Source organism: Megalops cyprinoides, chromosome 5 (assembly GCF_013368585.1).
Source record: "Megalops cyprinoides isolate fMegCyp1 chromosome 5, fMegCyp1.pri, whole genome shotgun sequence".
In the NCBI taxonomy this organism is placed as follows: domain Eukaryota; kingdom Metazoa; phylum Chordata; class Actinopteri; order Elopiformes; family Megalopidae; genus Megalops; species Megalops cyprinoides.
This window is the reverse complement of record NC_050587.1, coordinates 10192106-10209634: the sequence shown is the minus strand read 5'-3', so window position 1 is coordinate 10209634 and position 17529 is coordinate 10192106. Positions and strand designations below refer to the sequence as shown.

Genomic DNA, 17529 nt, shown 5'->3' with positions numbered 1-17529 from the left:
GCGCATCGCACCAGAGTCTTTTCGCCTTTTTCGCTTGGTTTAAAAATGATTTTCACTCGAGAGAAATGTGACACTTCTCTTTTGACTTCTACTTTTTCTGCCTTCCTCATTATCTGCATTTTCAGGTCTAGAGAAATTGATTTATGTTTCAACTTTGGCCCAGGAGGGTCACTCGCAATTGCCTTGGCTGTTTGGATGCCATAGTCACTCAATCATTGTCATTTATGACAAATGAGAAAGGGAGACATGACAGGACAAGGACAGTTTATTCAATCACCTTTTGTTACGTTTACTTACTGTACTTTTAATTACTTTGCATGACTGAAACAAACACGTCACCTTCCCATGATTTCTGGAGGTTTTTTAAAACATATATAACACGTTTAAAACATTTACATGAATATATATGTATGGAATTTTAATGAAAAAGATCTTCCTCAGAGACTTAATTGACCAAATTAGAGATTAAAGACACACCTGTATCTGCATGGTACATCCCTAACACCACGTTCAGAACACACCAAAGCAGAGGCTGAATGCTTTAAACTTCATGAAAACCCATAGAGTAATACCACTTGTGACTGTTTTTATTCCTGATATTTTTCCTCCAAGATCAATTCATGACATTTTCCATGTCACATCTTCAAATGTGATGTCATTAATGTGACAAAACCTTGCACTCAAGCAGCAGGGGGATAACTGCAACAGACCTCTTTGGCTCAAAGTGAAAACAGGATGAAGTTTTAAAAGTGACTATCACCAAGTGATTAAGTTATCAAAGAAACATTAAAGTCTGAACCAATCAAAAGGACTTCAAGCAGAGGTAAGTTTGCCCAAATGGCTTTTTGATTACTGTACAGATAATTCAGCTGGCTTTTGACTGGATTACCGTCTCCTCAAAGTAAGTCAACAGAGGTCCAGCCCTGAATGTTGATTTGAGGCTTTAAGAGCGAACTAAGATACAGAGTCGAGCACCAATGCTGAAAAGGAGACTTTAGAGAAATGTTTTGGCAGGTAATTGAGGCGGTTGGACCAGAACAGCGCTTTTCCATGCGTTTTGCATCGACAGGGTTTGCAGTGCTGTATTTGCATATGCCTCCTCCCCTCCGCACCAGAGCAGGAGGACGACTCCACACGCAAGCGCTGCAGGCCGTACCCAGCGAGGCATGTGACTGGCATTACAGAGGAATGCAAACGATGCCTCATTATCAGCGTTTCTCTCCAGCACGCAGCGTGCAGACGAGGTGCGAGGCATGAGACTACATTATGCCCTCTAACACTTCCTCGCTCGCCGTGGAAATGATGAAGGTATCAGCCCTCCCTTCAACAGGAAAGGCAATAATGCCCATGAGTCACACGGTTAAATATATTCAAACAAGCGGCGTCGCAGGAGCGGGGCCATGACGGAGAGCGTTTTTATACACAAGCCCGGGCCTTTCCCAGCGATGAAAGGCGCCTCGCATCTCAGCCGGCTCTGAACTGCTATCCGCTCCCCCGCTAAACCCTGCCTGAAAGACCACATCCAAAAATAAACCTCTGCTTTCAGCAAGGAATAGTTCAAAAGTGTCCAGGCAGAGCTTTAGCGTAGCCTCACGCTAAGCAGACAGATATTAAACACCAGGGAACGAAGCTCTTTATCAGTGTAGTTGTTACCATAGGGCCTCTGCATTTCCAGTTCCTTATTGCTCCCGCCTGTCTGCCCTCGCTGGGCTACACTATAGGTCCAACATTTGCACACTGGCACAGTGAACCTGGAGGAAGTGGATGGGGATTTGATACTGCATAACTCACTTGGCAAAATCTTGTATGTTCCAGTACATTGCTATGAGTACACAAACATGAACTTAGACAACATGCACTGTCTGAGCAGAGATGAGAGAGAACAACACTTTAATTTAAGCCTGTGGTTAAAAAACCCACAGTGACTTGACAGTGTAACAAGGAAGGGCGATGCTGAAAGCAAACTCACCACTCTCTTTTCCCTGAAGTCTATTCCCACTGTGGTGATGAACTTGGGGTTGAACTTGTTGTCGGTGTACCTGTACAGAAAGGTGGTCTTCCCCACTCCGGAGTCCCCCAGAGCTAGGAGCTTGATGAGATAATCATAGTCACCATCAGTCATAGTGCTGACTGCGCAGAACCTGAAACAAAGATGCGACAAAAAAAGCTTTGTCAGTAGCCATGCGACACGTCGCCCCCCCCCCCCCCGGCCTGCCCCTCCACCCAAACCACCCTCTTTTTAAGCAAGGGGGAAATGACACTTCAAACCTCTCAACATCAATTTCACACTTTACACTAGATAAAACTAGATTTAAACTAGATAAAAGATTATGCTGATGTAAAATGCTGATGACTGCAAAAAATAACCCATAAACACCGGCAAATATGGTGAGTTCACCCTTCTTAGAATAACACCACAAAAGCTTTTCTGAGTAGATTGTGAGCCCGTGATATCTTTGGGTGCAGACATCAGTGCAAACCACTGATACACTAATAAAGTAGATACAGTATCTTGATGACGGAAACACAGCAGGGGAGTTATTACCAGATTACCTCTGACAGAGTATCAAAATAAATTGTTCTGCTGCAGCTTACTGCAGGATATTCACAGAGGGAACCCAGAAGGCCAGGGCACAAAGGCACAGTTAGGTTATACGGCTCAAAAATGAGGGTGCAGTGCTTCTGAGGATTGAAAAGGAATGTGGTCTGGAGTCTTAGTCTGTGGGGATGATTCAATAAAACGGCTTTTGCTGTGGCGATTTGAATGGCTTATTAAACTTTTATGGAACATTCTGTACAGGACATTATGACTTGTGCAATGATGCCCCTAAGCAAACATTGAAGGCTGGTAATCGTTTTAATTTTCTCAAACCAATAAGGGCACATGAGTGTTGAAATAGATTGGTAGTGCCTTTTCAACTTCAAAATGAAAAGAAAAAACCTCCTCAGGTTAGCTAATATGCATCTATCAGGCTTCATGGTAACCATATGGATAAATGAGGACTGACACTTTGTGTCATCATTGAAGAATCATTGAAGAAACATGCTTACACATGATTATGCATTTAAATATGCACAGCAATTAATATTTGATTACAATAATATTTACTATTAAATTACCAGGCTTTGACATCAAGGGACTGGATACAATCTCCTCGTGTGTCAATGTAAATAGTAAAAACAATATATGAGTATGAGAGGGTTGCTTTGAACAATGAACACCTGAGATGAGAGTATGTATCTGGTGACAATGTATTGTCAAACGTATATTCAGCCAAGAATGTCACCACATGATGGTGACTGTGACAGAGATGGTGTCACTACTATGCAATAAAAACTTGAAAAGAAGGACCAATGCATGACCAAAGAATACCTTTATCTGATCTAATCTAAAGCACTACCTAGCCACATACACAAACCGTCAGTGCTGCACCAAACTACTTACCAACAGATATGTGGTTCTGGAGGGAAATCATAGCCCATAGTTTGATATCTGTGGTTGTTACCGCAAATGTAGCCAGCTATGATGAACATTGTTTTTAAGGAATTGTCTGAATATGCCTTTATTCCTATTACTACAACAACAACAAAACCTCCTAGAAGATGAATTCCACTTCAGGTTTCCCAGAAGTGAAATGAGTCCATACTTTAATTCAAGCAAGGTGCCCTTTACATTAAATTAATTCCAGTAAGGTCCAATGTATCATTCAGTTCTTAATGCATGATAATAATGAAAGATATAAATAAATATGTCTTAGCAACTTCATTCCATAGAGTGACAGCATGACATCCAGTCACGACTGCAATCATTGTAATGTTACTCGAGAGACATAACATATGATTGGCGAATGGAGACTGACTGACAAAACTGCTCTGCAGATATCCAGAGTAGCAACTTCCCAATTTCATCTTCCGCATTTTTTTAATCTACATGAGATGTACACCTGTCCCCACTGCACAGCATTGACTGATTGAATACTTGTTTGAAAGGTGCCAAGGCTTTGCCTTTAAAGCAGTACAGTGTCACGGCAATTGTATTTGGCAGGCCCCGCTTCCTCCACATCTGAGACATGATTAAGGGCATTGCAAGCCCTTTTTACAAACCTTACCGAAGAAAAACCTCAAGCCTTTTGAGTCATCCCTCTTTCCGAGTAACTTCTGCAGGCTAAATAAGGTGAAAAATAGCGCAGAATCGCATGACCTGCTGAAGGCGTGTCCTACGCGTATGTTGACTCGCATGGATTGCGACGGAGGTCAGGAATGGGCCACGCTGGAGTGAACCCGGGATTCTCCATCCCTGAGGTCAGGAGGGAAGACGGCGGAGAGGCCAGGGCCGTGCTGCCTGATGTGGGGTCGCAGGGAGTGAAGGGAGGATGGGTCCTGGCACATGATTGAGCCCATGCTTCCTCATGAGCAGTCAGGAGGTTCTCCTGTTCTCAGCACACATCCACAGCAGGCTCCACTGTGCACACACAACCGTGTGTGCAGCAATGGTTTGACGTAGGGCCTCACAGTATACAGAAGCAACTGTGCATGGTACAGGTTTGATGCAGGACCTTAGGGTATACTGTAGCAACTCTGTATGGTACAGGTTTGACGCAAGGACCTTACGGTATACAGAACTAGCTCTATGGCAGAGGCTTCAGAGAGGACCTTACAGTAAACAAAAGCAACTGTGTGTGACACAGGCTTGACGCAGGACCTCACACTATACAGAAGCAATTCTGTATGGCACAAGCTTCACACAGGACCTTACAGTATACAGAAGCAACTGTGTGTGGCAAAGGCTTGACACAAGACTTTACAGTAAACACAAACAACTGTGGATGGCAGAGCAGCTAGGAAACCATTCCAACAAAAATTTCACACTATTATAAATACTTTTCTTCTTGAGTTGTTGTGCCAATTATTTTGCATTTGCCATCAATATGGCATTTGCTGTTTGGGGGAAGTTTTCCTCCATTTTCACACTGGGGTTCTGTGTCAGTCTGTGCTGTAGGAATAAACAGAAAAGCTCTTGAAGAGCCACAAAAAAAACAAAGCTTTAAGAAGCAAACTCAGACACTGCACAGGAGACAATGACTTTTGCTTCCAATTAGTTAATCACGTATGGCATTCGCAGCGTAAAGCGGAGCAGATGACTTCAGCACCGGCCCTGATGTATGCCTTGTTTGTCTGGGCTCCGCGGCCATGCGCGTTATATTTAGACGAGATCATGCGACTCGAATTCCTTCAGCGGCGACACTAAAACACGCGGAATGTTCTTATGCGAAGCTGCGCCGCTGCCCACATACAGTAACTCAGCAGCACTTTCAATGGCAGACACTGCAGAGAACATGCAAGCTCATCCGCCGTCAGACTAAAGACGGGCCACGTCTAGACACAGAGCCAGACCTACAGGGAGGTGTTCAGGATGTAATATTTCCCATTCCAACAGGAAGCCGTACTTTGCCACGCAATAGCTGGAGGATTGTTGTTACATAACACACACCAAGGGTACACTACGGTTCTAATAAGCATTAAACATTCAGGCTGATTAAATACACATGACTTTTGAGTCGTTGATAATATGAGATGAGAAGAATGATACTGGATGGGGAATATTGCATTAATTCCTGCAAAGCACATGACTGAAAACTTGTTGGACACTATAAGCGAGGTGAACAATATAAGTGGACTATAAGTACTACAGGTAAACAGTACCACTTATTCGGCGAGAAACATCCTCATCCAAGATGTCGTACATCAGATGCATGTCACAGATTATTTAACGGAACAGTTCATCGTAAGTGCCTTACGCTTGGGGTACTGGGCTATTCCACACTTTTGCCAGTTCAGTGGTTCAATGTCACGCTCTTTGCACTCATGACTATCGTCAAGCTGAAGGCCAGCATGAGATGCATTACGGTTTTCCCAAATGTGCCTTATGTGCTTCAATTTGTGTGTATTAGCTGACTTGTTTACGCTGTCATCTGAGACTCAAGAAAGATGGGCTAATAAAACAAACCTCGCAATACTCATTCTTCTGATATACAATTTATTTAGACAGACAAAATCTCAAAAGCCACGTTCCAACTGTCCCGCATTAGCTGTAGGTCAGCCTGAAGTGAGCTTCAGGTGTTTCTACAGCAGGTTAACCTGGGCTGATGTATGTATGCTGACCGATCTGAAACTGTTCCACATTGTGCCCAGAAGAGTGGTTGTAGAGCTTGCTGGGTGAAATACCACAGTGAGCAGGTGTCTTTAACCTGTTCCTTTAGCAGGGTAACATGACCTGTTCACAAGTTATCAACAGTTCTGTAAGCCGTATCTGTGTATATTCAGCATGATTCACTGTGATGCTTTTGATACAGTTTCTCTAACATAGCATTGGGTTTCTTCAACCATCATAAGGTGGCAAACAAAGGCAAACACTTACTGTAACTAGCAACCTCATTCTTTTCATTGCAAACAAAGATAAAACAGGCAGGTGTAGAGTAAACTAAAAAAAAGTTCAGTTCTCAAGATGTTCTGGCCTCAGTGACATTTGTATACTGTATCATATGTGCCTTTTCTTTTATTACATGAATTTTCAGCACAATCACAAAGTGTAACCCGCTGAAAGAAAGACTTAGCACAGTTTTTAAATTGGTGATTGTTAGAGGGTGGTCTTTGTGCTCCATGTCACTTCCATGTTCCACACCACAAAACCAGCTTGATTTTTGGAGGGATTTGATTGACTGTTGTGTCACTGAAGCACACTGGGAGGGCTCAAAATGGACGCCACACATATCTTCACCATGTTTAAAACAAGGGTTGGCCTGAAAGTACTGAATGCTCTGCATTTTAAGCCCTCTTACTGAACAATCCCGACTTCCACCGAAGCTAAAGTTTGCTAAAGCCTTGTGTGGGAGCAATTTAAGCCTTCCTTCGAGAATATTTTTGCCTCTGGCAACCCCTTTCTTACCTTTCCAGTACTCTCAACCCTTATTCGATTCAACATGGCTTATTATGGTCACAGAGCAAACAGAACTGACAGCACTGGTAGAGACACAACTTGAAGAGAACAGACAAACTTTCACAAGTCCAAGTAAATAATGAGTCAGCATGGTGAGGCCTAGCCTCAACTCAACTGGTTTCATTCTCATTTGAAACTGACAATTACCAAGAACAGACTCAATGCAGAGATTAACTTGTGCAACAGCACACTACTGCTGAGTAGCAAGAATGTAGAAACTTAGGAGAAATACAGCAGAGTCTGCAAGTGAAGTGCAAAAGGAACTAAATCATGTTGGATTGAGGAGGATCACACCCACTTCAAATAAAGTTTGACGAGAGACATCAGATAAATAAAAAGAGAAAAGGAACTTTTAGTTGAGAATGAATCATTTTTGATTAATCACTTCTGCTACCTGTTGTGTAATTGTTCAAACAGTACCCAACCTTTGATTTGTAATATTTTCTGGAAATGTAATTTTTCCACACTGTAAAGCTACCATAATTATTGTCTAACCATGGTAATGAAGTCTCCACAGCACTACCAAATGATTTTGGGATGCTGGCTTTTCGTTCCGTCTCAAACCAACCAACAGCATTTACCCTTGAATCTGAGGATGTCAAATATGGTGGGGTCCCTTCAAACATCAGCGCAAATGATACCATGTCCAGAGGAAGTGAGAAGGTCCCCAGTTAATCTCCCATTCCCATTCTTTTTTGATGCCACACCACTGGAGACACATACTGCAGCTGGTCCTGTATTAAGTCTTGGCGGCCATGCTTCTGTCTTGCTGGACAAACTGCTCCACCAAAAGAGACCGACAGCTGCATTATTGGCCAGAAAATCTGGATTTTGTTTACATCTAGTTTCAGAGAAGAGTCCAATGTGGGGCCCAGTGTAAAGCCTGAGCTTAAGTTTGCAATGATCACTTCGAATTGGCAGAGGGTCTTCCAACATAGCAGTCAGGAAGATCTTTTATCTTCTCAATAACAAAAAGGAAAACAAAAAATAAAATCTATAAAGAATGAAGCTTGTTCCTCCTCCCCACTGGAGTCCACTGCCACTGTAGAAAAAAGAAGGACTCCTCCTTGATCCTCTTCCCCTTACTTTCTGTCACATCAACTGTCCCAGCATGCCTTTAGGTCTGATACACCCCAATATATTGCGTGCAAAACTTTGTGCGAACACAGGACCACAGAAAACCAATCTGGGGACCTTTAAGCAAGTTCGTATCATCATGGTGCCATCCATATGCCATTACTGTATTACAGTACCATGCCAAACAATAGATAACATGCATAATAATGTTAAAGACCTTTGCTATTGGCTGTAATATGTTATTAACAGAGGACCTGCAGGACAGTACATGACAATGAATTATCAATTTTTGAACATGAAAATTTGATTTTTTATGTAACAGATAAATGCATTTTGCAAGTCACATGATTTAAGGAAAGAGCTCCATTTATTCATTACTCTGATGTCTCCTTTTCCATTTTAATCTGCTTTGAAACAGGAAAATCAGTTTTCCGCATTTTGTCGTGGCTAATGTCCTAACATTTCTGCCCTTTCTCCAGGTAGTGTGTTCCAGAAAAATTAGTTAAAAAGGGTATAAAGTCAGGTTGACTGGCGCAGTTAATGGAGACAAAGAGACCATAAATCAATAAACTAAGCTTAATGAAAATGACAGAAAACACATAATAGAAAACAAAAGAAAAATATTAAGGGCATTTCCTGAAACTGAGAAAACAGAGGCTTACCAAAGACTTACAATATTTATTAATAATTATGAGAAAAGAGGCTGTTTGAATAGAAACTGGATGGATGCAAAATCTATTTTTTCAATAAACTAACAATCTCAACAGTCTCATACAAATGACAGAACATGGCTGATACATAGATATAGGATGTTCATGATGGAAGAAATTACTGTGTAGATGGGCATACAGCACAGAACAGAGTAGGGAGCAAGCAGACTTACAGGTTTCAGTAAAACTATCATAAACCACAACAAAACCTCACACAAACAAGGCCTTATAAACCTGCATCCACAAAACTAGGCACAACAAAGTGTGTTTATCCCAAAAGGGTTGACAGCAACCAGCTATCAAAATATATTGTCTGTCTGACAAGACGTTAATACAAATATAATAATTTTTTGACAACTTCAGGAGGAACCTATCCATGCATTTTGTGTTCATTATCTGTAGTTGTCCTTTTAACCCAGCACAAACAGTGCCCAATCTCCAAGCACATTTCGAGCGTGCTATTTCAAGCGCACACATGTCTGATTTCTCTTGGAACTCTGAGCAGACACAACAATGAGGATTTGTTTTACAGTTTTGTTTGGGTGCAGGTTTCCATTCCCTAGCAAATTCACTTAGAATAATGTGTCTGAATTCATGTCTCATTGTCAATTTCATTACTTGTTTGTGACCCCTACAACTGGTAAGAGTTGGCGTATTTCAGCTTTGAAACTACAAGGAAAACCCACAAGCCTGGTGTCACCTCCGTCCTGAACTGAGTGCTTTCTTTCACTTCATAATTCAAGCACACGCTGCCAGCCTATGCCTTTCTGCCTCATCCCATTACTGGACTTAAGTGTTCGTGAAAGCACAAAAGCAATCTATAACCTTGCTCTGCTTTCTGCTGATGTCACAAGTGAAAGAGGCAATAAATCTCCCAACTCTAAATCAGCACCTGGAGAGCTGTTGAGAAGGTAGCTGCAGGACTATTCATCTGCGACAACAAGAATAGCCTGGTGGCAGTAATATACATCTGTCAATCAGCGCAGCAATGCCAAAGATGGATCAATTTAGGGGGATTTTGCATAGACACCTAAAAGTCTCAACAAATGCCCCATCCATTCCAATACCAGTCACTAGGGGAAAAAAACCAACTATATGGCTTATGCCTCTGTAAAAGGTTTGGGTCTGAGCTGAATGCCTAACGTTACTAACATATCGACAGTAAAAATGATACATACTCCTGATACTGCACACTAGTACAGTGATATGTGTATACAGTGTTTGCGCGGAGCACATTCTCTCCCTAGAAAAATAAGCTTGTGGGAAATGCTGACTACAGCATTTAAATCATAAAATCGTTAATTTACAACATAATGAACTGCAGTTGCCTGCAGATTAGATACTTATCGTGACATGTGTAATTGAATCCTACAGCACTCGCATTTCTTGTCATTTGGGTCCAAAACTCAAATTCTGTGTACTTCTGCTAGGTCAGTATGTTGTGGAAAAAATATGACAAAAAAAAAAAATGAATCAACAAAACTACAAAGACCCATTGAACATTTGTTGAACCAAACTTGTCACAGATTATTCAATTCTCTTATATTGTGCATAAAAAATCAATTAGGTATCAGTCTCCCTTCAGCCAAATCAATGATGGCTAAATGGCCTCATAGCAGTCCAAAGGAACATCACATGAATTATTATTGCATAAAGGCTGAATAAGGCCTTTAGCCTCCTGTGCATTTACAACATGATGAAAAAGAGAAATTTCAGCATTGTTCAGTTATATCCATCCACTTCTTTACAAAACAAGGAATCACAATGGCGTCATTAAAATGTACTCATTTATTTAATTGTCAGTATTTGTTCCTTGTGATAAAGCCGCTGTCTTATGACTAATCAATAACCTCTCTATGACCACTTCAAATGAAATGTCACATTCCTGGTTGTCATAGTAAGGGTCAAGACATGACTCACTACCATTTCTTGCAAACATTTGCACATATACACACACAGAAACACGCACACAGACACACACACACACACACACACACACACACACAAACACACACATGTTTACGTAACGTCACCCTGCATCATTGACACTGTGGAATTACTGTGAGATAAGGAAAACATGCCTCAGGAGTGGGCAGTGAGCAAGCTGAACCATAATGTAACAGAGGTCTGCTGAATTCTGGGAAATATGACATTAAGCCCTATTAAAACCCTGCAAAGGAGCATTCTTTCTAGACTGGTTCACATGGATTAAATAAAGAGATGAAAATAAATAAACATTAAGCATCTACGGTTCATTTATACAAAACAAACCACACTGAACAAGACAGCAACAAATGCTCACTTGACTGCAAAACTTCCTCATTTCCCATTTGGTTAAGCTTTAGAAATTATATCCTTGTGCTCAATAAACCCAGAACTGTGATCATCTCACATCTGAAGGCCTGGATTACACCGGGAGGAAAACAGCACAGCACACTGAAAAATGCTTTACCGCAAGTGATTCACCTGAAAAAAAAACACATATTCTTTCATTGCACTATGTAGGTGATTAGTGGTTTAGCATTCAGTCAGTGATACACCAAACCCCCCAAATACTCCTACTACTCTGGTCAGAGATCACTGAAAGACTGTACAGTGGTCAAGACAGTGCTCTCTCTCTCTCTCTCTCTGTTCTCACAAGTGACACTTTGTCCTATCCACCACTATGTCAGCTCTGTTACCTCACTCTTGTCAGTGTTAAAAAATATTAAAAAATCACAGACTGTAGATGACAAACCAGTCACCTTTCTCCCAGATCACTCTTGGCGGGGTTCTCCTGTGTTTTGAGAAGGCCTGGATGGGAGGTTTGTAGGGGAAGGGGGAGGGCAGGGTGCAGGAGGGTGATTAATACAGACTTAAATATTAAATACTAAAAGGGCCTCCGAAAATGAATTCCAACTGCTCAGCTCTGAAAACCTGATTTAATTCATAAAGCTTCAATACTCTTGTTACTGTCATTCCAGCAGCAATTCCATGGCTATACTACTGTCTTGGTTAGCTGTAGCTTTTCAACTTGACTGATTGAGACTGATTTAACCTCTGCCTCTCCTTTCTCATTCTTATACTGATAAAAGGCTGTTTTCACCACCTTCCTTCCACATCTTTATTTTGACAGCAGTAAAGGATATTCATGTCATTTTCAACAAGCACTTCAACTAAGGGGTCTTAATGCTGATTTGGACACAAGGGAACTCCTTTTGAATGCTCTGTTTTGAGTACAGTGGGTCATAGTGGTTTATGCCATACGCAGATAGGTGAATTTCATAGCCAATTAAACTGAACTGTACAAACATCAGGCAAAAAACACATAACATCCAGGTTTTGTTTTTCTTTTTCATTGTTTAGCTATACACAGGTTAAGGTAGAAAATCATCGGAATGTTGTACATTTAGCAGTGTACAACTATAATATCCAGTATAATTGCCATCCTTCCATTGAGGAAACAAACATTTCAGGATACAATGAGTGAAGATCAGTGTTGTGCATGAACGCGTTAAAAGAGCAGTGAAATTGAACGTATCCGTTTACAACTAAACAACGTGAACTTGAGCTCGTTCAGGTTTGTGTGAGATTCGGAATCCTTGGGTGTGTTAAAGCTACTGCTTGATGAATAAACACGGACAGTGTTATTCCATACTTGAGACGTTTTTATTAGTGAATCTCATCAGCTAGACAGCTCGACAACTCGCAACCAACTGCCCATATCCCGCGTAACAATCACTGCGCATGTAGACGTACACATAAAATAGTCCCTGGACAATACCCTTATATATGACATGGTACATGGTGCACTGTAAGCACTGGCTAGCTTAAACAGTTTTTGCAAAATGGCTAGTGCAAGTGGAGGCGATTAACAAAGGAATCTATTTTGTGATGTGAACTTTTTATTACTTTATTTGCTTTTGCACTTCCAGTAGTAAAATACATAATTTATGAATGTACGAGTATACACAATCAGTGGGAAGTGGCAATGATTGGGAGCTGGGGATGGATGGGTAGGGGGAGGTTCTACTGAAAAAGATAAGCTCAGAGCAGCTCATTTAAAAAAAATGGAAGAAATGAAATGAATTTTGAACTTGTTCAAAATTCAAAATTGTGAACTATGAATGTGAACTTGTTCATTTTAATCTGTGTGAACTAAACTCTGAGCTAGCTCTCGTGAAGTGTGAACTTGCACAACACTGGTCAAGATAGTACTATCATTTGCAATTCAGCTGCAAGACCTGAACTGAGAATGGTCACCCTCATCAACTTTCACACATACAGTCAGTCTTGCACACTGCCCCTGCTAGCCACCGTGCCATCGTATAACAGGAATAACTTGTTGACCAATTGACCGAATTGCAAGGTGTGAGCAGAGTTTTGCTCATATTATCAGCAGGTACTATTGAAAAACTCCTGGGTGAGTCACTAGCCATGGAGATAAGCATGGAAAACCATGCTGTTGGGGACTGCATAGAAACTTAAGTGAGGTAGAGGCAGCAGGAGGCAGACTGGGACATCAATACATCTGATTCTGAATGAACATGGGTTGTAAATAAGTTGAATGTTTGGTCTTCTTTTAACAGCTTTTCACCCCATCTCATGTTTGTACTTATGGCGATACTTTGTTATCGACAGCATGATTCTGAAAATATAGTGATATTACTGTCTCATCAGAGGGTTGGAAAACAGAGAAAAGGAAAAACAACCTTTATGAATTGTCATCCTTGTCTGTCCCTGTCTATCTACAATACACAACACCTCTGCCACCTTGAACCACACCACAACCCATCACAGAAATAACAAATGAATAGGGACACTAGCTCAGAGCTGTCTTTCACTTTAGCGCATCTCGGTCTAACGCCCCCTGTCTACCATGTGCAGGCTCAACCCCTGTGCAGACAACACCACCCCCCTACAACTGACACCCTCAAATAGCTAGCATAACTATCTAGTGGCATGACCAGTCTCAGGTCAAACAATACGAAAAATGGCAATATGATGGAAACGTAACATACACTGTTTCTTATGATAGGGAGTGGAAAGAGGTGGACCTGCTGACTGGCTTAGGCCCATGATTCCATTCAGCACCATGATTTGATGGCTCCATGTCAGCTGGCGATCTGTTTGTGTCCCATCGATATCTGAGACCCCCCACCACCCACACCTATCCATTTTGTGCCTAAAAAGAAAACTCTGCCCCTTAATGTAGAACCTTGGTTAATTATTCTTTGGACTGATCTGGATTTCAATAATTCATTAAAGCCAGAAATGAAATTTCTCTTCTTTTCTTCTTTTTAGAATGTGTATTATCATTATTTGTCCATCACCAAATACCCGGACAATCATTTCTTGTATGAATTCCTATTCAAAAACCATCCCTGTGCTATCTGCTCACCATAATTTAGAACAAGAGCTGTGTCATGGGATATCAATGACTGGGTCATGATTTTAGATTAAAAAACATGAATTTGTCCAAAAGTATTAAGAGATTACGTTTACATCACACATAATCAATTTCTAAGTGTGCTCAGCAATGGGGTACAATATTCCATGTCCGCAACAGGGAGATCAGACCAGACATAACTGAGGAAATACTTACACACTATGGAGACTTTTCCACATTTTGGATATAACCAACAGAATTTCCAGTTCTCAAAGAGAATTGGTCATTTTAAAACATAGTTCAAAATGAATAATTTCTTGACATACTACTGTATTCAGACACATGACTTAATTTACTGTAACTCATATAGTCTGCGTACATGGTCTGTAACATCTTCAGTACAATTTCTGTGTTGTTTCATGAGAAACACACAGTGAACCTTCCAATGCAGAGGTACTGGATTCTGACTCTTCGAGATATAGTCAATTTGGAATACAGTAATGCAAAATTTTACAGAGCTAAAGCTTCAACGGTGCAGGCATGGAAAGAGATGTCTTAGACCATCACAGACTTTTTTGCCAGTAAGCTTTTAACTAAGAAATGATCTGTATATTAGGTAACATAACGTTACGATACCTTCTCTCTTCTCATGCTATTCATGTAAGCATCCTTGCAAATGTTTCCTTAATAAAAATAAAAAAAATTGATCAAAAAAAAGAAACGCAGTGAACAGTAAGTAAGCACTTTTGAGTAATTTTCCAAATGCCTGGTAGACTGACCACAGTGAGACGAAGTCGCAGGAATGCGTTTCACTTCTGTTGTCCACATACTTGCGAGGGGTGACAGCATCAAAATTCAAAACCACATTATTTTGAACAAATGCGGAACTCCTTCAAAAACATATCACGTAAAAAATGAATACTACTACATTTCCCATAATCCTACCTCTGTGCAAAGGCAACAAATTGACGGCTACAGAGAGTAAGCTCAGAAGGAGTGGATGCCAGAGAGCAGATGAAAGTCTGGGCATTACTGTGATCTTATTAACAGGGCAGCAACAAGCTGCCTCTGGCAGAACACCTCAAGGCAGAAGAGTTAAAGTACACACACACACACTGATTTGAAGCCACTCAAATCAAATTTTGTTTTAACAAAGTTCCTGCCTTGGAGTTAAGCTTCGTATCTGCTATCTCCAAGGTTGCTGCTTCTTGTGATAGCATGACTTAATTACATTCTCAGCCGTATCCTGTAAAATTGGTTCATGAGTTTGCTTTGGTACTCGAGTAGTGCTCTTATAATCGTGTTCAGTACAGAAGGTACAAACAACAGTTTCATCAGTAATGGCAGAGATGTCAGAGACTGGGCACATGGGACCGTTCAGAAGACTGAGTATCTTTGTGTTCGTCTGCTCAGCCCAGATTCTCATGTAAACCACTTCTTAATTTCAAGGATATTCACTCAATTGCTTGTTCCAACAGACATATATAAGAACGTCCACCTCACCTTTTGGTTCAATACCAGACCTGTGTGGAAATGCACCATTAGCCTACTATACCACACAATTCTTCCCGACAGTGTTCCACAACTAACTCATCCTACCTGGTATGGGCTGCTGTTTAAATTCACCTGATGCCAACAAAATGTAGCAGACACATGCTATAACTATGGCTTAGACACTTATTTGGATTTTCAGATTTTCCATGTGAAGTATCATTTGAATGAAAGTATTTGGTTATGGTCATAATATCACATTAACAAAAGCGTGAATTTTAACATTGTGCATTTATCCAATATTGCTGGCATAACGGGCTTGTGGGGATGTCTCCCTCAAGTGTTTCAGTTTTATCCAGTTGTTTGTTAGGGTTTTGAGATTGGCATTTCATATGTGCTGTGACTGGCCAACTGACAGTGGAAAAGGCATTGAAAAGGTAGTCATTGAAGAAGTCAAAGCCATCGAAGGCATGTGATACATTTTAGTGCTTGATGTAGTATGGCTTTTTGTTCATATATTTCACCCCTTCCATGACTTTGTGGACTTTCAGGTAAGATAGTGTCTACCTCAACCTCTTCACCTTGCTAGTCCCCATCTCACTGGCAGTTCCCACTAGCTCACATGACGCCACAGCAGGTGTCCATTTAGTGTCTCTCCATCAGGGCTGGCAGTCTGTGAATTATCGGATGGGAAAGGCCCCCTCTTTAGCTGCCCCGCAGACTGCCCACCTACGTGTACCGTGTGCACCGGGGAGCTTTCCATCACCCCACGGGCGGTTTGCCAACACCTGTAGCAGCACCGCCTCCAGTCAGGCAGAAAGGTTAAGCGCGCTGTGCGTCTCTGTGTGAGATCGATTTTACACAGAAAAGAGGCGCGGGAACCTGGAGGCCCTTAAGCTCTGTGTCGGTGGGCTTGTCATCCATTTAGAAGCAGCTGGTCTGAGCCCCGTCTGCACCAGTGCAAGAGGACATAATAATTCACTTCCATTTAGGCATGGCCACGGTGAAAAAAAAGGCTGATCCAAAGGCTTTTTTTCCACAGGTCTGACCACCTCTGACAACTCCTTGCCCCTTTTGAGAGAGCAGGGACATTCATGGTTAAATATCAGATACAATCTCGTAACCACAGAGATGTGCACTATCTTACCAATAAAATTCAGAAGGGCAGACATGTGATATGGATGATATGATATAATACAGTCTGACATTTGGAGACAGACTCTTAAAAGCAGGTTAAGGGGACAGCAGCCGTTTAATAGTTTTGTGGAGAATGATTACAACTCTCCATGCTTCACTGTGTCATGACATTCAGTGAGCTAACAACAAGCAAGGAGACTACTTCTAAAGTGTGCTGTGTTTTTGTTTTGTTACTGTGGCATAAAGGAGGGTGAGGTGCACTGCATGCCGAATTGATGATAATCGCAGGGTTATCTATGTGTAATGAAAGGGTTCTGAAACGGCACAACTGTTATTGAGTCCTCTGAGTGAACTGCACAAGCCCAGATGGTCCACTTTGGTCAAATGATCCATTTTCTTGAGAGCACACAATACAAAAATGGAATTTATATTAAAGATGCTCAAGGAATACTGCCAGGCTTCATAAAGGAGTCCATTTACCCAAGCAAATCTGCTATCCACAATAAATCGGCTGAATGAGGGTTACGATACCTACACAGGCGAATGAAAGTCAATGGTAGTTTCACCTGTGGTTTACTCTCATTCAAGAGTCCATGAGACCATTTCACAATTCTCTGCTAAGAGGTGGTTGAGAGGGAGCTCAAGATGACGCAGGCTCAGTGGTCTGCATAGCATGAGTTTCACAAAACATCTATCAGTCTGCAGTCTGTGAAATCATTCACTGAACTGCACCAAAGCAAAGAGGCAGG

General features: G+C 41.3%; 1 protein-coding gene across 2 annotated transcripts in view; it reads right to left on the bottom strand.

Moving 5' to 3' along the window:
* Nucleotides 1-17529, bottom strand: part of rab27b (RAB27B, member RAS oncogene family) — a 43172-nt gene that overhangs the window by 5064 nt on the left and 20579 nt on the right. For both annotated transcript variants that reach the window (XM_036529098.1, XM_036529099.1), the window contains one exon: nt 1970-2141. In XM_036529098.1, coding sequence (XP_036384991.1) covers nt 1970-2141 — 172 coding nt within the window. The remainder of the gene's footprint in view (nt 1-1969; nt 2142-17529) is intronic.